Source organism: Yarrowia lipolytica, chromosome 1C, assembly GCF_001761485.1.
Source record: "Yarrowia lipolytica chromosome 1C, complete sequence".
Classification (NCBI taxonomy): domain Eukaryota; kingdom Fungi; phylum Ascomycota; class Dipodascomycetes; order Dipodascales; genus Yarrowia; species Yarrowia lipolytica.
The window spans coordinates 1,293,260-1,309,334 of NC_090772.1; the positions used below are offsets into that span (position 1 = coordinate 1,293,260).

Genomic DNA, 16,075 nt, shown 5'->3' on the forward strand with positions numbered 1-16,075 from the left:
ACTTGCTCCGATGGAGTTGGGTAGTGGTCCTTGACATGGCTACACACTTGCTCTCTGAATGTGCACTAGTAACAAGTACAAGTACACTACCAAACTGCTCGTCATGTAACATTTACTCCCCTCTGTTTTGTCAACATTGTTTCACCAACGTGTTTCACCAACGTGTTTTGCCAACGTGTTTTGCCGACGTGTTTTGCCAACGTTGTGTTTGGCCAACGTTATGTTTGACGCTGGTTCCAGTTCTCCTGCCGCAGCGTTAGACCAATAACAAGAGCGTCTATTATTCCCACCTAACGGTGGCGGAATTAATGATGACGCAGCAGGTTCGTAGGCCGACTCGGCGAGCTCCTTGCTCGTCCCATGGGCGCACCAATTACCCCTCCTCCACCTCGTCCCTCGTTCTCCGAAATATCTCCAGCTGGTCTCGGGGACTTCTCGGATTGCCCCAGCTCTCCAGTGCAACGTCATAGTCCCAGATGCGTCGTCCATGCACCCCCCCCAAGCTCATTTTACCTCAGAGTTGGGCGTGCACCATGTGGGGAAAAAGCCTAGTGCACAGTAGTGTATTTTGCCCTTAGTGCAATCGGTGGGTACTGTGAATGCGGGAGCAAAGGCCCCTGGTCGGGGCGCCCAGAGAAGGGCTGTGTGGCCCGGAAGAAGACGCCCAAAGATGTCCCTCTCGACGGCCGTCCGCCCGAGCCCCCGCTTGCCCAGACCGACCCTCGGCTCCACCGCTGGTGCTCCGCCATCACCCCGAAGTATGCACCCAACCCCACGAATCGCCAAACTCAATATTGCCGGCCACCCGGGGCAAGTTGATCAAAGGGGGGGGCCTAAGGCCTCTCTTATATAACCTCCAGCTCCAACCCACTACATCGTCACCGACACAGCAAGACACACCACCTCTCTTCCCATCATGCAACGACTGTCCCAGCTAGGTAGACAACTCCACTCCACAAAAACCTACGGCGGATTCATGGCCAAGGGCAAGCTGTCGTCTGGCGGCGTCAAGAGCTCTGTGGCGGACAAAACCACCGCGGCAGCCATCCACACGCTGCCCCGAATCCAGGGAGACGACACTGTCTACGTGCCCGACAAGGTGAACCGACACAACATGAACCCGACCTACTTCCTGCCCCGAGCGGCCGAGATCGAGCCCAACGCCAAGGCCTACATCCACAAGGGCGCCGACGGCGTTCGTGTGGAGCGCACCTACGGCGAGATGGCCGACCGAGTGCTGGGACTCGCCACCTACTTCAAAAGCAAGGAGTTTAAGCGGGTGGCCATCTGTGGACCCAATACGCCCGCCCACCTCGAGACCATGTTCGGAGCCGTGGCCGCAGGTGCCTACGTGCTGGGCCTCAACTACCGGCTCACCATGGGCGAAATCACCTACAAGATGGAGCTGGGAGACGCCGACTGCGTCGTGGTCGACCGGGAGTTTGTGCACCTGATCTCGCCCGAGATCCGAGCAAAGTGCCAGGTCATTGTGGACGACGATGTGTCTGGAGCCTCCAAGCCCCAGCAGCCCGGAGAGATTCTCTACTCCAATGTCGTCCAGCAGGGCATGCAGCTGGCTAAGGAGCAAAAGACAACCTGGGACAATCTGCACGTCCAGAACGAAGACGAAGACGAAATTCTAGGCCTCTTCTACACGTCTGGAACCACCGGAAAACCCAAGGCCGTCGAGTACACCCATCGATCCGTCTACCTGTGTGCCATGTCCAACATCATCGAGGCTGGTCTCAACTGCGAGACCGTCGATGGACACAACCGATGCCACTATCTGTGGACTCTGCCTCTGTTCCACGCCGCCGGTTGGACCTTCCCTTACTCGGTGACGGCGGTTCGTGGCACACACGTGCTGCTGCGAAAGATTGAGCCCGATTACATCTGGGATCTGCTTGTTGACGACCGAATCACCCACTTCAACGCCGCCCCCACCGTCAACAACATGCTGGTGAACAACCCCAAGGCCCGACGTCTCCCCCAGACCGTTCGTGTCACCGTTGCTGCCTCTCCTCCCTCCGCAGCTCTCTTCAACAAGATGTTCGACATGAACCTTCACCCCGTGCACATGTACGGCCTCACTGAGTCCTATGGCCCGTTTGTGCGAAACTACTTCCTGCAGGACTGGCACGGAGCCACTGGCGATGAGCGGTACGCTCTCATGGCCCGTCAGGGATTCGCCTTTGTCGGCTCGCAGTCTGTCCAGGTGATTGCCAACAACGACATCAACCAGCCCGTACCCCGAAATGGACAGGAGATTGGCGAGATTGTGTGCCGAGGAAACGCAGTCATGGCCCGATATCACAAGGACCCTGAGGCCACGGCCAAGGCGTTTGAGCAGGGCTGGTTCCACACCGGCGATCTGGCAGTCGTCAACCCCGACGGCTCCATCAAGATTCTCGACAGAAAGAAGGACATTATCATTTCCGGCGGTGAGAACATCTCTTCCGTGGCCGTCGAGGGCATCATCTGCAAGTATGACAACGTCCTGGAGGTTGCTGTGGTTGGCATCCCTGACGAAAAGTACGGTGAGGTCCCCAAGGCGTTCCTGATTCTGAAGGACAAGTCCAAGCCTTTCGACACTGACAAGATGATTGCCTGGATGCGGGAGCGAATGGGTGCCTACCAGATTCCTCGACAGGTGTCTGTGGTCGACGATCTGCCCCGAACCTCCACTGGTAAGATCAAGAAGAACGTTCTTCGAGACTCTGTGCAGGCTGCCTAGACAGACGGGCGAGTAGGAGTAGCGTACAGTAGACTACTTTTGCGAGCGGATCTGAACTGTACCCAGCTGCGAGTGCAGTAGTGAGGTGGAGACATAGTGGAGACATAGACTGTCCACTTATTTATTGGCACTGTATTCAGTGCGATGATATATGAAATTGATCACTAAGACAATTGTGTGCACTTGTAGTCTATCGTTGTATGCATTTCAGTTAGAAAAAATGTGTTGAGTAAAGCCTAAGTAAATGAGAATGTTCGGCAGGATTAGAAACAGCAATAATTCGGCCATTGCGATGAAAAACACTATTTAAATTGCATTATTAAGGAGCTATTGATTTTCTCTACAAGACTGGATATTTCATGTCTTCCTGACGTTTCTGTAACACTGGATCGTTACCCCCTGCTGATTCTTAGCTTTAACTAAAGTCTAAGTAAAATGGAGATATGAGGTTAAGGGTTAGTCCGGGTTAGTCAGGGCTTAATGAGCACCAAGTGATCACCAAAAAAACGGATAAAAAACCACCACCAACATCTACTAGTGGAGTTCAAGCGTTTGTACTTGGACCCTGATTGAACCCTGACTTTTGGCCCTGTTTATCATTGGTTCTTCGAGAATCTTCTATCTCTCCTTGGAACGCGTATATTGGTTTGATAATCTCGTGAAAAAGCCATGGGGTCAACAAAGTCGTAGTCAGCGACTCCCGACCTCGTCGATCCTGACGTTGCATTTTCGATTCATCTCATGGGTGCATTGGTAGATGGTGCAGATCCTCCTTCTCCACGGAGATTGGTGGAAATGATAATGGAAGAGATCGATCTGAATATCTCAGACGTCAATCACCTGACCAGAGAGGAGATACTCTCGTGACAATTTGATTTTCAAGATGCCCAGCTCTCTAGCTACTCATCTAGATGCGGTACACAGTTCATTCAGCCCATGCTCCTGTCTTGAATCATGACGATCTATGCAGGAACTCAAGAGGTGTTTGAAGAGTGAAAAGCTGCCGAGGATAACCGTTTCTATTACTGTTTCCATCAGGCGGCTCGTCGTTCTGCTTCTTCTCACCCTCATACAAGGCGTTTATGGGCTCGGATCATACACTCCTTACATGACCAAGTGTCCTCCTGGTACGCTTCTACGACAAGGAGGAAACATCTCGAGTTCAGAAGCCGCGTATATCGCCGCCAAGTAGCAGAAATCGAGTCTTGCCCTGAAGAGATTCCTGCATTAAGTGGCGATTCCAGATGTCTAAAAGTACATATCCAACAGAGACTGTACCTCCAACTTGGCTCTGGGGTTTTCTGGAGGTGACTACAGATCAATGATTGTTTCAGCCGGGGTGGTGAAGGCCTTTGATCATCGAAATCTAGACTCTACCACCCTGGGGGGACTACTACAGTCTATCAACTACATGCCTTCTGCGTCTGGGGGATCGTGGACTCTGGGTACTTTGGTTATGAACAATTTTCCGCAGGTTTCTGAGATTCAAGATCAACGCAAGCTCTGGAACCTCACTGCTGAGTCCGCTTTCCTGGACTGTTTTGGGCGATTATGGCAAAGCTATCACCAAAGTTGTCGGTAAGCGTCTGGCAGGATACAGGGTATCTTTGACGGACGAATTCGGGCTAGTGGTGGGCGAAGGACTGGCTGCGGGAGGATACCACACGTTTTCAGACATTTCACAGTCATATGCTTACGTCAGTCACGATATGCCGTTTCCTGTGTGTCTAGTGACAGCTCTTCCAAAGGGAGACATGCCTGCAACAGACATCATTAACTCCAATCCCATCTTGGAAGCCACCCCCGTGGAGTTTGGATCATACGACAAACAAACCAACATGCTCATGTCCATTGGCCAGATTGGCTCTCAGATGGAAAATGGACAAGTTCAGGGAGACTGCACTGCTGGGTTCGACCAGGGTTCATTTTTCATGGGAGCTTCAGCCAGTCTTTTCAACAGCCCGACATGGTGGACCAAGACCGGGCTAAAGATTGTGGGACTGGACAATGGCAATCAGCGGCCTTCGGGAATCTTCCATCCGAACCCCTTCAAGGGCTTGAGTGACGTTGAAGCGCCCTACAACGGCATGGCGCTATACGGAGCAGATGGCGCTTACTCGGGGATGGGTCTTCCACTATGGCCCATGGTCCACCCGTCTAGAAAGGTGGACATGTTTTTCTGTCTCGATGCTGACGGAGCGCCTCCCAATAACACTCCCGATGGCAAAACGCTTACAAATCTAGCCAACAAAGTCTCCGAGGAGATGGGTGAAGGAGTGTTTCCGCTAGTTCCTTCCCCACATGAGTACCAGGCCAAGTACCTTGAAAAACCGCTGTGGATGGGCTGCGACGTGACAAAGATGAGGAAGATTCCAGAATCAAATAGATACGTGCCACTTTTTGTCGAAATCCCCAATCTTGAGGTCTCCTACAACTCCCTAGTCAAGACCATGAAACTAGACTACTCCAAGGAGGATATCGATGGAATTGTCCAAACCGGATTCGATATTGCTACCATGAGCAATTCCACTGAATGGGCCCAGTGTATCGGCTGTTCCGTAGTTCTGAGAGAGTTCCAGAGACAGAACAAAACGGTGCCGGAGGTGTGTCGAAAGTGTATGGATGAGTATTGCTATTCGTGAGGATGGAAGGAAGCTGTTGGGGGTAGTATGTACAATATATAAAAACTGACTACTCAACGCCTCTTCACCATCACCACCATCACCACCATCACCACCATCACCACCATCGCTTGTTCACCATCTCATCGTTCAGCTACGTGACGTTCGGGGTTGACTAGTAAAGACGAATGCAACCGTACTCATCCCGAATGCATTCTCCAGCCCGCACCGATCGCTCACATCTCTCTACAGTATGATTCGTATGATCGACTCAGAATGACACTCCAGGAGGACGGTCCAACTTGATCTTCCCCTCATGGCTCCAATCAAAACACAAATCTGTTTAATACATCAATCTTTCTAAGACACAGCACCACATGAGAAGCGCTCCACCGCACAGTCCCCTTACTGTCCTCCAGCACCTCCAGCACCTCCAGCGCCGCCAAACTTGCTGGCCATCTCTCGCAAAGCAGGGTCGTTCATCATCTCACTCATGGAGGGCATGTTGCCGCCCTGCATTCGCTGAGCCATGTTAGCCACAGCAGGGTTGCTCATCAGGTTGTTGAGCGCATTGGGGTCGGACATGAACTTCTGGGCCATCTGGGCCACGGCGGGGTTGTTCATGAGACCAGCCAGATCGGGCATTCCGCCTCCAGCACCACCGCCAAACATGGAACCGAGAGCTCCGAGATCGGGGAAACCAGCGGGAGCTCCTCCAGCTCCTCCAGCGGCTCCACCCTCAGCGGGGGCGTCCCGGGTGGCGACGGCCTCCTCATCGACTCGCTTCTTGGCGGTCTCGTAGCCCCGCTTCATGGCGTCGGAGACATTGTCGCCCTCGACCTTCATGCCCATCTCGTAGGCCTCCAGCGCGCCCTGGGCGTCACCGGAGGCGTACTTTGCCAGTCCCAGACGCGAGTAGGCCTTGGAGTAGTTGGGATCAACTCGAATGGCGGCGTCAGCGTCGGCAATGGCATTATCGTGGAGCTGGAGCTGGGAGTAGGCGGCGGCTCGGTTGGAGTAGTAGACGGCGTTGTTCGCGTCGATGTCGATGGCCTGGGTGTACAGATCGATGGACTCTTCGAAGTTTCGTTGCGACAGCGCCTTGTTGCCCTCCAGCTTGAGCTTGTCGGCCTGGGTCTTCTGCTCCTCAGTCAGAACCGCAGTGGCGGCAGCCATCTTGGCAGCGGCAGCCTCGAGTGCAGGGGAGGACTTGTCGGCACCGGCGGTGGAAGCCGAGTTGGATCGGTTCTTGAAGATGTCCAAAAGAGTCTGCTTGCCCAGAACCGAGTCCTTGGAAACACCCTCAATCTTGAACACGTCCTCCAGACAGTCAATGGCGACCTGGACCGATTCGTGGTCGTCTTCGGGGATGGTGCCGTCGGAGACGGAGGTTTTGAGGAAATCGACGATTCCAACTGCGAGATCTTTCTTGTCGGACATTGTGTGGGTGGTGTGGTGGAACTCAAGAGAGACATATGCACTGTTAAGATGGTGTAGTTTAGATTCACAACGTGGCGAGTATGAATGGCAGAAACATGGAGGGCTATCGAGGGGGTTGTGGGGAGTGAAAAGACAAAGTGAGTGGCTACAACGGATATTTATGACACATTGAGTTGATTTCTGCCGTCGGATTTTTCAGAAATTGGCTATTTCTGCCGTTACAACACACCCCTCAGAATGCCCCCTCCATGACCCCTTACTTTAGTTGACACTTTACTTTGCCTTCACTTGGGGAAGGTTCTGGAACAAGTTGGGACTGACTTTGAATATGTTAGCGACCTTTGAGAGGGGGCAAATTGAATTGACATGTTAGATCGGTGGCGAACTGCCAAAGTGTACAAGCAAGGTGGAACTACCGGAATACATTCAGCTCCACATCCGCGGCCGGTCTTATAGTGATTCTTCTCCCTCCAAGTGTCTCGTTGTACTCGTCCGTGGGGCTCGGGCGTATACTCTTTTGGGAATACGCATTTATGCCACAGATGGAATACGGCAACTCTAAATTGGATATATCCCGCTGCCGTATTCGGAAAATTGCACGTGACTCTGCAGCAGTGTTCTGCAGGCAGACTTGACCTCAATCTACAAGTGCAAGACCAAGTATAGATCTCAGCAACATCTACACTTACCTAAACAACATGTGGCCCTTCAACAGCAACAAACCACAAGACCAGGACGGCCCCGTGGACTTTTCCGCTCCGGTCACGTCCGACGGCAAGATGTTGGACGACACAAAGCCTCGATTCGACCTGGAAGACATCCAGGCCAAGAAGGCGGCTCTGCTCAAGGAGCTCAAGGAGAAGGAGGCCGAGCTTGTGCGCCCGCCCCCTCCCAAGATCACCAAGCCCGTTCCCGAGGGCGAGGCCAAGGTGTCGAATGTGGTTTCTCAGATCGGCGTGAACGACTTTAAGACCGTGACCCAGATCCCCTGTTTCCGAGACGCTATGATCACGGGCTTCATCACCGGTGGCTCTGTTCTGGGAGTCATGCTGTCGATGCGACGGTCCACGCTCAGCGCTGCCAACTGGGCCATTGGCGGATTCACCATTGGAGCCGTGGCCAAGTGGGAAATGTGTCGATATAACCGAAAGCAGTCGTTTGAGAACGCTGCTCTGGCCCACCAGGTCTATGCCAAGCGAAAGGCTCTCGAGGAGGGCAAGGAGTGATCGTTGGTCGTTCTGAATTGTAAATAGTCTCTGTACATAATGCTAACAGTGTTTTCTGAGTGGAGAAAATCAGTAGAGGAAGTGGCCATCAAGTTTAGCATCCGGACTAGACATTATTTGGGCTCTTGTAGTATATCGAATCAGCAGATGTTATGTCTCAGAAGTTCATCTGAAGAGTTGCTGATTAGTTGACTGAAGAGGTGACTGAAGAGGTGACTGAAAAGTTGCTGAAAAGTTGCTGAAAAGTTGCTGAAAAGTTGCTAAAAAGTTGCTGAAAAGTTACTGAAAGTTGATTATCATTTTTCTCTCAGTGTTCTATTTGTATATGAGCGACTTCACAAGCAAATAGAACAACCACCACCATCCATTGTATAAACACCAACAAGCCTCAAATCAACGCCCTTGATTTTGCCGCCTCTTCCAGCTGTCTCGTACGTGCTCAACACTAGATCCGAAAAAAAAGTGCACATCAAAAGTGTTATCGCCAGTCATCGCCAAAAACTGCCCCGTCATTGCAATACTCCCGTGTTTCACCTCGTTTCTTGCTCGCATCTAAGACATTCCACATGGTTGCGGGTTGACACTTTATGCGAGCGATGTGCGCGTTTCCACCTCCTGTACCAGAGTCGAGGCTTCCGTTCCTAGATTGCCGTAGAGTTTGGGCTGACTGGCGCCAATGATCGGCTGGTGGTGCTAGCGTGATACGAAGGCGGAGAGCTACTCGCACCCGTACTTGTAGCGTCTCCTGGTGGTCCCACTGGGCTTCCGAAACCTGGCTGATGGAGTCGCTACGGTCTTGCAGCAAGCGTTGCAGGCCACACGCTGGAGCAATGTGCTGCGGTGGAAAAAAAACCCGTCAGACAGATGACGAGACCAGGACGAGCTGACGAATGGCAGGCCCATTTGCACCAAGGGGTGGCTCACGGCACGTGGTCCATTCATGACTTTCCAAGAGCAGCGTTTCCACCAAAGCCTAGATCGAGTGGGGAAACAGGTCTAGGTTACTCGTACCGTCGTATGAGCAGTACGTACTGTAGCTGCCCCCACAAAGCTAACCCCCAAATGTCGGAATATGCTTTTAGGACTTGTAGGAACACAAAACCGTGGGGCCAAGTATAAGATGGGGGTCAGGGGAGTGGGTGTGGCCTTTATACTTGGTCTTTTGTTTCTCCACTGCGATTCTGGTGACAAACCACAAGTAACAAATCACATCGATAACTTGCCGCCGGTAACAAAAGCACACCCACGACCGCCCCACGACCACGACTCGACCACGACTCGACCACGATCCGACCACGATTCGACCGCGATCCGACCACACGACCCCACGACCACACAGCCACACGACCACAGTCCCCACGCTCTCACACACTCACAAACCACCACCCAATGACCATCCGATTAGTAGCAGCAGGGGTGGTGGCCTCTAGCATTGTGGCGTTTCTCTTCTTCGGGGCGCTGTCCATCCTGCTCATCACAGCCGTGCCGATCCTCATGTTTGTGCCGCTCATGATCCCCGTGTACATGGGCGTGGCGTTTGTGCGCGGAGGCAACTCCGGGCTGCGCCAGTGGATCGGGCTGCGACCACAAACCCCGACGTCGCGCAACAACGACAAGACCGACGAGGCTCTGGAAGCCAAAAAACGACAATGGCGACGGGCCTCGTCCATGCGCCTGAGAGACTACATGGAGGAGGACGACGTGGAACAGATAGCCAAACGGGTAGAGGCCATTCGACGCCAGCGAGACGAGCAGAAGACGCTCATGGACGAGCTCATTGAAATCGACGCGCTGGACGGCACCACCGACGCCGTGTTGCAGGCTACAGAGAAGCACCACCAACAGAAGAAGCAGAAGCAGCAGCAGCAGCAGCAGCAACTGCCTGCCAGCATTCCACCCAAGGCTCCACGTACACCTGCACTGGCCCCTCAAAATGGTAGTGGTGCCCACATAGTGGCCCAGGTGGTTGAGGAGCCTGCGACAGCTTCTTCCCCGACCCGTGACACAGGGACCGTCAGTCCCCCCGCGCAGCGTCCCGAGAGGACAGACTTTAATGTCAAAGGCCAGCCCGAGGTGGGCATGACTTCTCAGAACGTGTCTGCCGTCTTATCTCCGGTTGCGGAGGAGGAATGACTAGTTGATTGCTTTATTTAGCTTCAGAGAGTTGATCCACAAGGGGAGGATACCAAAAAAAACAAAACAACTTGCAGCAGGATCAACACCCGTGCTGCAAATTGGTTGCTGAATGTAGATATAGTTAATGATATTATCCGCACGACGTAGGGAGGCTTGTAGGAGACAGTGTAGGATACGACACAGCGTAGGTGGTTTATCATTGTGCTGGTGCAGGGTGCGGCTGGATCTGCGTAATTCATGCATGAACGACGCACTGGGTGGGAGCTTAAAAAAAGTAAAAATAGCCAGCCCTGCGATCCACCTACTACAACAACACCACAATAACAAGACGAGTACGAGTGCTTCATCTGACAGCACAAACAAACGGTTCATCCTACAGCACTCATTTCGCATCACCGACTCGCTCATCCAACAACTCCTTACGCGACATGCCGCCCCGGTGCACAGCCACGACCGTCAAGGGGGAGCAGTGCAAGAACCAGTCGGTGGTGACCGTGTCTTCTGGTCACTACTGCGGGGTTCACGGCAAGGTCAAGCCTGCGACGACCGGCAAGTACAACCGCAAAGTGCTTGTCGACAACAAGCCGCAGATCGAGGCCAAGCAAGGGTACATTTATGTGTATTCATTGTGCGAGGGCAAGAACAAGGGCGGACGGGTGAATGCCAATCCTCAGATTTTCAACCATGAGAGGCAGGCGTTTGAGAGTCTTCCTGCAAATCTGACGCTGGTCAAGGTCGGATACACAACGAAGACACCTCGGAAACGGCTGCAGGAGTGGTCGAAACAGTGCCAGCATGCCATAGAGCTGCTTCCCAACCCCAAGTATCCGATTCAGCGGCGGAACCAGGAGACGTATGACGCCTCGGAAAACGGCTGGTTGATCTACAAGGAGGCCAAGTCGCCGCAGGCTATTGAGACGCAGGTGCACAATCTGCTGTGGCAGCTGTTTGGCAAGGGCCATGTGGTTTGCGATGGGTGTCATAAGAACATTTCCGACGGCGAGGTGAGAACGCGGACCGACAATGGTATGAACCGGCACGTGGAGTGGTTTTGCTTGGATCGGAGAGATGTTCCTGTCGTCTACGAGATTGTTGGCTGTTTGACGAATGGAGGAGATCCCGAAGAGCTGCCGGCGGTGATGACGAGGCTGAAGTTGGCTCCCAAGGTGAAACAAAAGTCTGGCGGCTGTTGTTGTCAGTAGGGGAGAGTGGTGGACCAGCAAAAGAGGTGCTCATCTCTCACCACAAACAGTACGTCAATCACTACTTGAGGTGTCGTTTCTCTTCTCCATGATGCAGGTCTCGACTACTATGGAAGCAGAACGACCGACGACCGTCGACCGTTAGTCGATCTACACAAGCACTCTCGGATCGGGTTATTTCGCCGCATACGACATCAACAATTGTCCCCTCGTCACGTTCTCAACTGCTACTGCTGAGCTCTTCTGATGGACAAACCAGTCTACTACTCAAGCATGCATGCGCCGTAGCGCCTTTTATTCTTTATAATACATTTGATCATCTTCGCTCTGTCTGGTACCATGAGTGCATTGTAGCTATCCAGTAGCTGCTGCCCTGTACCATTCAGTCTGTTAGTCTCTCTCCACTCAAGTCAAGCTGTGGTTCCTTTGTCGGGTCCGAATCAATCTAGCTGGCCCGGTCTTCACGCACTCTCCAGTCTGTATCCTCTGTTGGTGGAAATCGGACCGGTCCTGTGCAGATAATACCTGGACCTTCCTCTGGACTCTGACGTCTTTCTTCGCTCCGCGTTTTCTCGGCAGCTTTTCTGATGGTGGTCCAGGCGGAGCGGGTTGATCATCTCGCTGCAGTATTGACACAGGATGAGTTTGGAGTCGTTCATGTTTCCAGTCAAGTTGAGGATGTGTTCTCAGAGAGCCGTTGTGTAGTTGTAGCGGCTGTACAGTAGGTGATGATGGGTAATCGGTTCGGTCCGGTTCGGTTGGGTTCCCGGTTGGGTGTTTGAAAACTGGTACTGTACTATCTGGCGGTGCCCGTTCTTTGTCCTCCCTCCCTGCCTATATATATTAGCGGTAGCCTCACCAGAAGCAGGGGTCTCATGACCCCAGATATACTTGTCCACCAGAGCTAGTGGGGTGGGAGTGACAAATGGCGGGGCATGGGCTTGAAACGGGAACCAAGATAGCTGTGACGACCCAAGGGGCAGCGTTGGAATCTCCAGAGTCCAGCGATTCGAGCCCGATTTCTCCGGCGCCTTTTCGGCCTTTTTCCAGCGACATTTAAAGCCCCTCCACCCCTCGGAGTTTGGCCTTTTTTCGGATCTCCTCAAAGTTGCGAGCTAGACCAAAGTCTAACCAGAGGCTAAGTGGAGGCGATAAACCAGCCAAACCATTGTCAAGTGCGGACCAAGTAAAGTGTCAACTAAAGGGACCAAAGTCAAGTAAATGCAGAGTTTCGGTGAAGAAGTGAAAGCCGCCAGAAAAAGCCTGACAAGGGGAAACCGTTGGGGAAAAAGAAAAAAAAAGAGATCATCCCGCTCGACCCACTCTTCAGCTGATACCGAATGACGCCCAGAAAGAGGGAAACCACCCCCAAACCGCTCAAACCGCTCAAATCACTCGAACAAAAACCCAGACGCCTCAATTGCCGAACAGCATCCATATTAGCTGCCTCAGAGACATTTCCGCACGTTAGGTACAGCCGGTGTGAGACCACAGGGTTCAATTTGCCCACCAAAATGTAGCGTGATTAGCGCGGAGAGTGTCTTACCCAAGTACAGCACAGCGCAGTGGAGGTGCGGAGAGAACCAAACACGGGCGTTTTTGTGTGACATTGTGTGAATTAAACAGTGGAAATCGAACCAGTGCCACATTCTGAGTCGATTGGTGCCAAAAAATCTCCCACTTGCCTCACAAATATCGCCATAAGTCTCCGCAGTCACATGGTACAGTTACAGTAGATGCTGTATGACTGCAGATCCAAACTCGACTGTAGAAGTGGAGAATCGCGGAAACATGGCAAAACAAGCGGTCAAGTGCAAATACAGCAGGTGCAGTGCGATAATACCGCTGGTACCTGGTTGCAACCACAATTGATAGTGTACTTTCTCCAACCCTGGTGAATTCAACCATACATAACCATCAGTGAACCATCAGTGCGTCCGAACTGCTCTAGTTGGCGACACAAAGACCATAAAACATTTCCAATCACATCATGGGAGCCGTGTCAACAAGGGGATTGCTATTATAGTAGAAAAGTTGACTCAAAACGAGTATTTGGGCCACATGTTTCCGACAACTTCTCGAATCATACTCTCCACCTTTAGCTTTTGAATCCGCCAAAAAATAAACTGGAGCCGTTTATGTAGTGATCTACCTCGTCCTGTTTAACACATCTTCCAGGACAGATGGGGCAATAAAAAACATACTGGCGTACTCCTCGTGCCCACTTTACACTACTAAAGTGTCGTTATTTTGGTCATAAACTGAAAATTGGACCCCAAAATGTGTCCTAATCATCCAAGCTCCAGAGAAAGAGCTGGAGATAGCAAGACATACAATATGGTCTACAAAAGCAGACACTGGAAACAGGAGACCAAAAAGGAGAAGAAACCATTGTACACGTACAAAAGAACCAAGCCAGCCGCTTCTCGGTTGAGGAAAAAGATTACAGCACCCAGGATTCTCGTATGGTCTCCCACTACAATACTAACTGGGCTCTCTGGTGCTTGACTATGGCTGATCGGACGGGAAGCCGTATTTTCACCAGGATATGGCCGTAACCAGTGCTGCGCCGACCCGGAATCGAACCGGGGGCCCATCGATGGCAACGATGGATTTTACCACTAAACCATCGGCGCTTATTAAGCGTAAGGAAGGGAGGACCACTAGATTGAGAGAACAGATTACGTAATATCACGAGAACCAGGAGCCCTACGACAAATTGGACTTTACAGATTGATAGAGAAGGGCTTAATGTATATTACAGATGTCTTATGGATCTTTAACGTGGATCTCCCTGTTGTGTAAAGTGTTGACTTTAACATGAGAGACTAGAAAAGGTATCGTAGGATCTACAAAGAGCGATAGCCTGGCAAAAACATCGACGATTTACACGTCTTCTCAGCTATAGGTTACTGCTCGTTGCCAGATACATGCCCTAGTCGAGCAGGAGGTACTGTCCAACAACAATACTGAAAGATAATAAATAATGCTATATACCAATATGGTTGTTTTTGATTGCGCTGTGGCGATGGACTTGGCTTGTAGCCACTGTGCTTCGGGCAATGAGAAGATTGGGTTCTCGCGGAGAGGCGGTACCCCTGGGGTGATTATCGTCCCTTTGCTTATGATCAAATCTTGTGCATAATGTAAAACAACAGGTAAGCCCTGGCTGCCAACACCTGCTGAACATCAACCCTTGTGATTGTCACATCGTCGAAATTGTACCAATGCATATCCCTGCCCTTGACCATACACGTGTAATGTCCCGTGTTCAAGCTGCCATGATGACAAACGACCGCGTACAGCTCGTAAACAAGCCCGGACTCCTGAGAACACGTATACGGGCTCATATCCAAATACAAAGGGAACTCGACATGAGTATCTATCTTGGACGACGATGATCCGGTGTGTTGGAACCGTTTGAGTTGGAAAGAAAGCACCACGGGTGGTTTCTTCAGAGCCAGCGTCTTGGAGACCGATTCATGCGACTTGCAGTTTTCACAAAAGTACTCCATCTGCTCAGGAGCAGTGTACTTGTCCAAGCAAGACGACAGAGACGCCTGACCCTTGAGCGGGATCTGAAGGGACAGGTCCATGAGCGGATCGTACGTGTGGGACGTATGTGAACACCCATTACACGTGGCAGTGGATTGTAGAGTGCCCCCAAAAGTGCGATGGGAAATGCAAGTGCAGTCAGAAGTGTCTGAACAGGAGCCCGACTCGGAAATCGAGTCCCACGTGTTCTTGAACTGCACCGGGATGTCAGACGAAGCGCCTCTGTCTTCATCCAGACCCTCTTCCACCCTCACCAGAGAAGAACCATGCAGTTCATTGACGAGAAACTGCCAGAACTCATGCGCATCCTGCTGCGAGTAGCCTGCAAGCTGCCGGTTGATGTTCCACGACGAGATCATAAGGGAAACGGGTCCATAACCTTGGACTGTAGCCGAGGCATAAAACTTGGAGAAACAGTCGTCAAGAGCACAGGCAATGCAGTTGTTGGGGTTCGGGGACAAGGTGGCATTGGCCCACGTGATGAGCGTGCTCAAAGGGAGATCACGTGACTCGCGCTGGATCGTCTCCGGCAGTTCTTCGTAGTAGTCGCAAAAGTCCGAGTATGTGATTGTGCCGTCGGCTATCGCTCGTTTCAGCGCACAGAGTCCGAGGGAGTGGTTTTGGGCGAGAAAGTCGTTTCGGATCAGCGGGTTGTGGATCAGAGTCTGCACTATGACCGACATGAAGCAGGTGGCTCCCATATTGACGAGTCCTCTGAGGCCTCGGGTTGAAGATATCGACGGTTGTGTGAAGGACGAGGGAGGAGTGTGGGTGCCATTTGTTCCATTTGTTCCGTTAGTGCCGGTTCCGTTAGTGCCGGTTCCGTTTGTCCTTGGGTTGGTAGATCCAGGAGCCATCTTGAGGCCTCTCCAACGGCAGAGCACCTTCAGCCGTCTCTTTTCCAGCTCCTGGCCGTCCACAAACTCGCTGCAGCTATAGCAATAGACACATGCGAGCGGATCCAGGCTCGGCTTGATGCCCAGCTTGATATCAGTCTTTTTGAAGGCCATGTCGATGAGTGTATTGTGGGGCGCCTGATTCGGCGTCTTTTTCGTCTTGAGCAAAAAGAGCACGATTTTCGCATAGTCGCGCACAAAATGCGACGCGTTGGACCCCGTGGCCACCGCTTTGACGTGCTCACAGCCCCAGTCCATGATTAGC

General features: G+C 52.1%; 6 protein-coding genes, 2 non-coding genes and 1 pseudogene across 8 annotated transcripts; 5 read left to right on the forward strand and 4 right to left on the reverse strand.

The window, feature by feature from the left end:
• Window positions 1-916: 916 nt before the first annotated feature.
• Window positions 917-2,734, forward strand: YALI1_C12941g (uncharacterized protein; the record flags this gene model as incomplete). Its single annotated transcript, XM_501636.2, has 1 exon — window positions 917-2,734. The coding sequence occupies one exon, from the start codon at window positions 917-919 to the stop codon at window positions 2,732-2,734; it is 1,818 nt and encodes a 605-aa protein (XP_501636.2).
• Window positions 2,735-3,827: 1,093 nt separating this feature from the next.
• Window positions 3,828-5,376, forward strand: YALI1_C12970g (Compare to YALI0C09299g, Misc non-coding, similar to Saccharomyces cerevisiae SPO1 (YNL012W); ancestral locus Anc_1.392, similar to uniprot|Q08108 Saccharomyces cerevisiae YOL011w PLB3 phospholipase B (lysophospholipase) no start; annotated as a pseudogene).
• Window positions 5,377-5,760: 384 nt separating this feature from the next.
• On the reverse strand, window positions 5,761-6,795 carry YALI1_C13000g (uncharacterized protein; the record flags this gene model as incomplete). Its single annotated transcript, XM_501637.3, has 1 exon — window positions 5,761-6,795. The coding sequence occupies one exon, from the start codon at window positions 6,793-6,795 to the stop codon at window positions 5,761-5,763; it is 1,035 nt and encodes a 344-aa protein (XP_501637.1).
• A 698-nt stretch (window positions 6,796-7,493) lies between these two features.
• On the forward strand, window positions 7,494-8,021 carry YALI1_C13007g (uncharacterized protein; the record flags this gene model as incomplete). Its single annotated transcript, XM_501638.3, has 1 exon — window positions 7,494-8,021. The coding sequence occupies one exon, from the start codon at window positions 7,494-7,496 to the stop codon at window positions 8,019-8,021; it is 528 nt and encodes a 175-aa protein (XP_501638.1).
• A 1,389-nt stretch (window positions 8,022-9,410) lies between these two features.
• On the forward strand, window positions 9,411-10,154 carry YALI1_C13026g (uncharacterized protein; the record flags this gene model as incomplete). Its single annotated transcript, XM_501639.1, has 1 exon — window positions 9,411-10,154. The coding sequence occupies one exon, from the start codon at window positions 9,411-9,413 to the stop codon at window positions 10,152-10,154; it is 744 nt and encodes a 247-aa protein (XP_501639.1).
• Window positions 10,155-10,585: 431 nt separating this feature from the next.
• On the forward strand, window positions 10,586-11,724 carry YALI1_C13038g (uncharacterized protein; the record flags this gene model as incomplete). The annotated part of the gene is made up of 3 exons (XM_501640.3): window positions 10,586-11,323; window positions 11,367-11,429; window positions 11,476-11,724. 3 exons carry the CDS (start codon window positions 10,586-10,588, stop codon window positions 11,722-11,724), a joined length of 1,050 nt encoding a protein of 349 aa, XP_501640.2.
• Window positions 11,725-13,800: 2,076 nt separating this feature from the next.
• YALI1_C13071r lies at window positions 13,801-13,919 on the reverse strand. Its single transcript, XR_002432097.3, has one exon. It is a non-coding gene; the product is annotated as a 5S ribosomal RNA (ribosomal RNA).
• Window positions 13,920-13,924: 5 nt separating this feature from the next.
• Window positions 13,925-13,995, reverse strand: YALI1_C13072r. Its single transcript has one exon. It is a non-coding gene; the product is annotated as a tRNA-Gly (tRNA).
• A 492-nt stretch (window positions 13,996-14,487) lies between these two features.
• YALI1_C13093g (uncharacterized protein) lies at window positions 14,488-16,068 on the reverse strand (the record flags this gene model as incomplete). The annotated part of the gene is made up of 1 exon (XM_501641.3): window positions 14,488-16,068. One exon carries the CDS (start codon window positions 16,066-16,068, stop codon window positions 14,488-14,490), a length of 1,581 nt encoding a protein of 526 aa, XP_501641.3.
• Window positions 16,069-16,075: the final 7 nt, after the last annotated feature.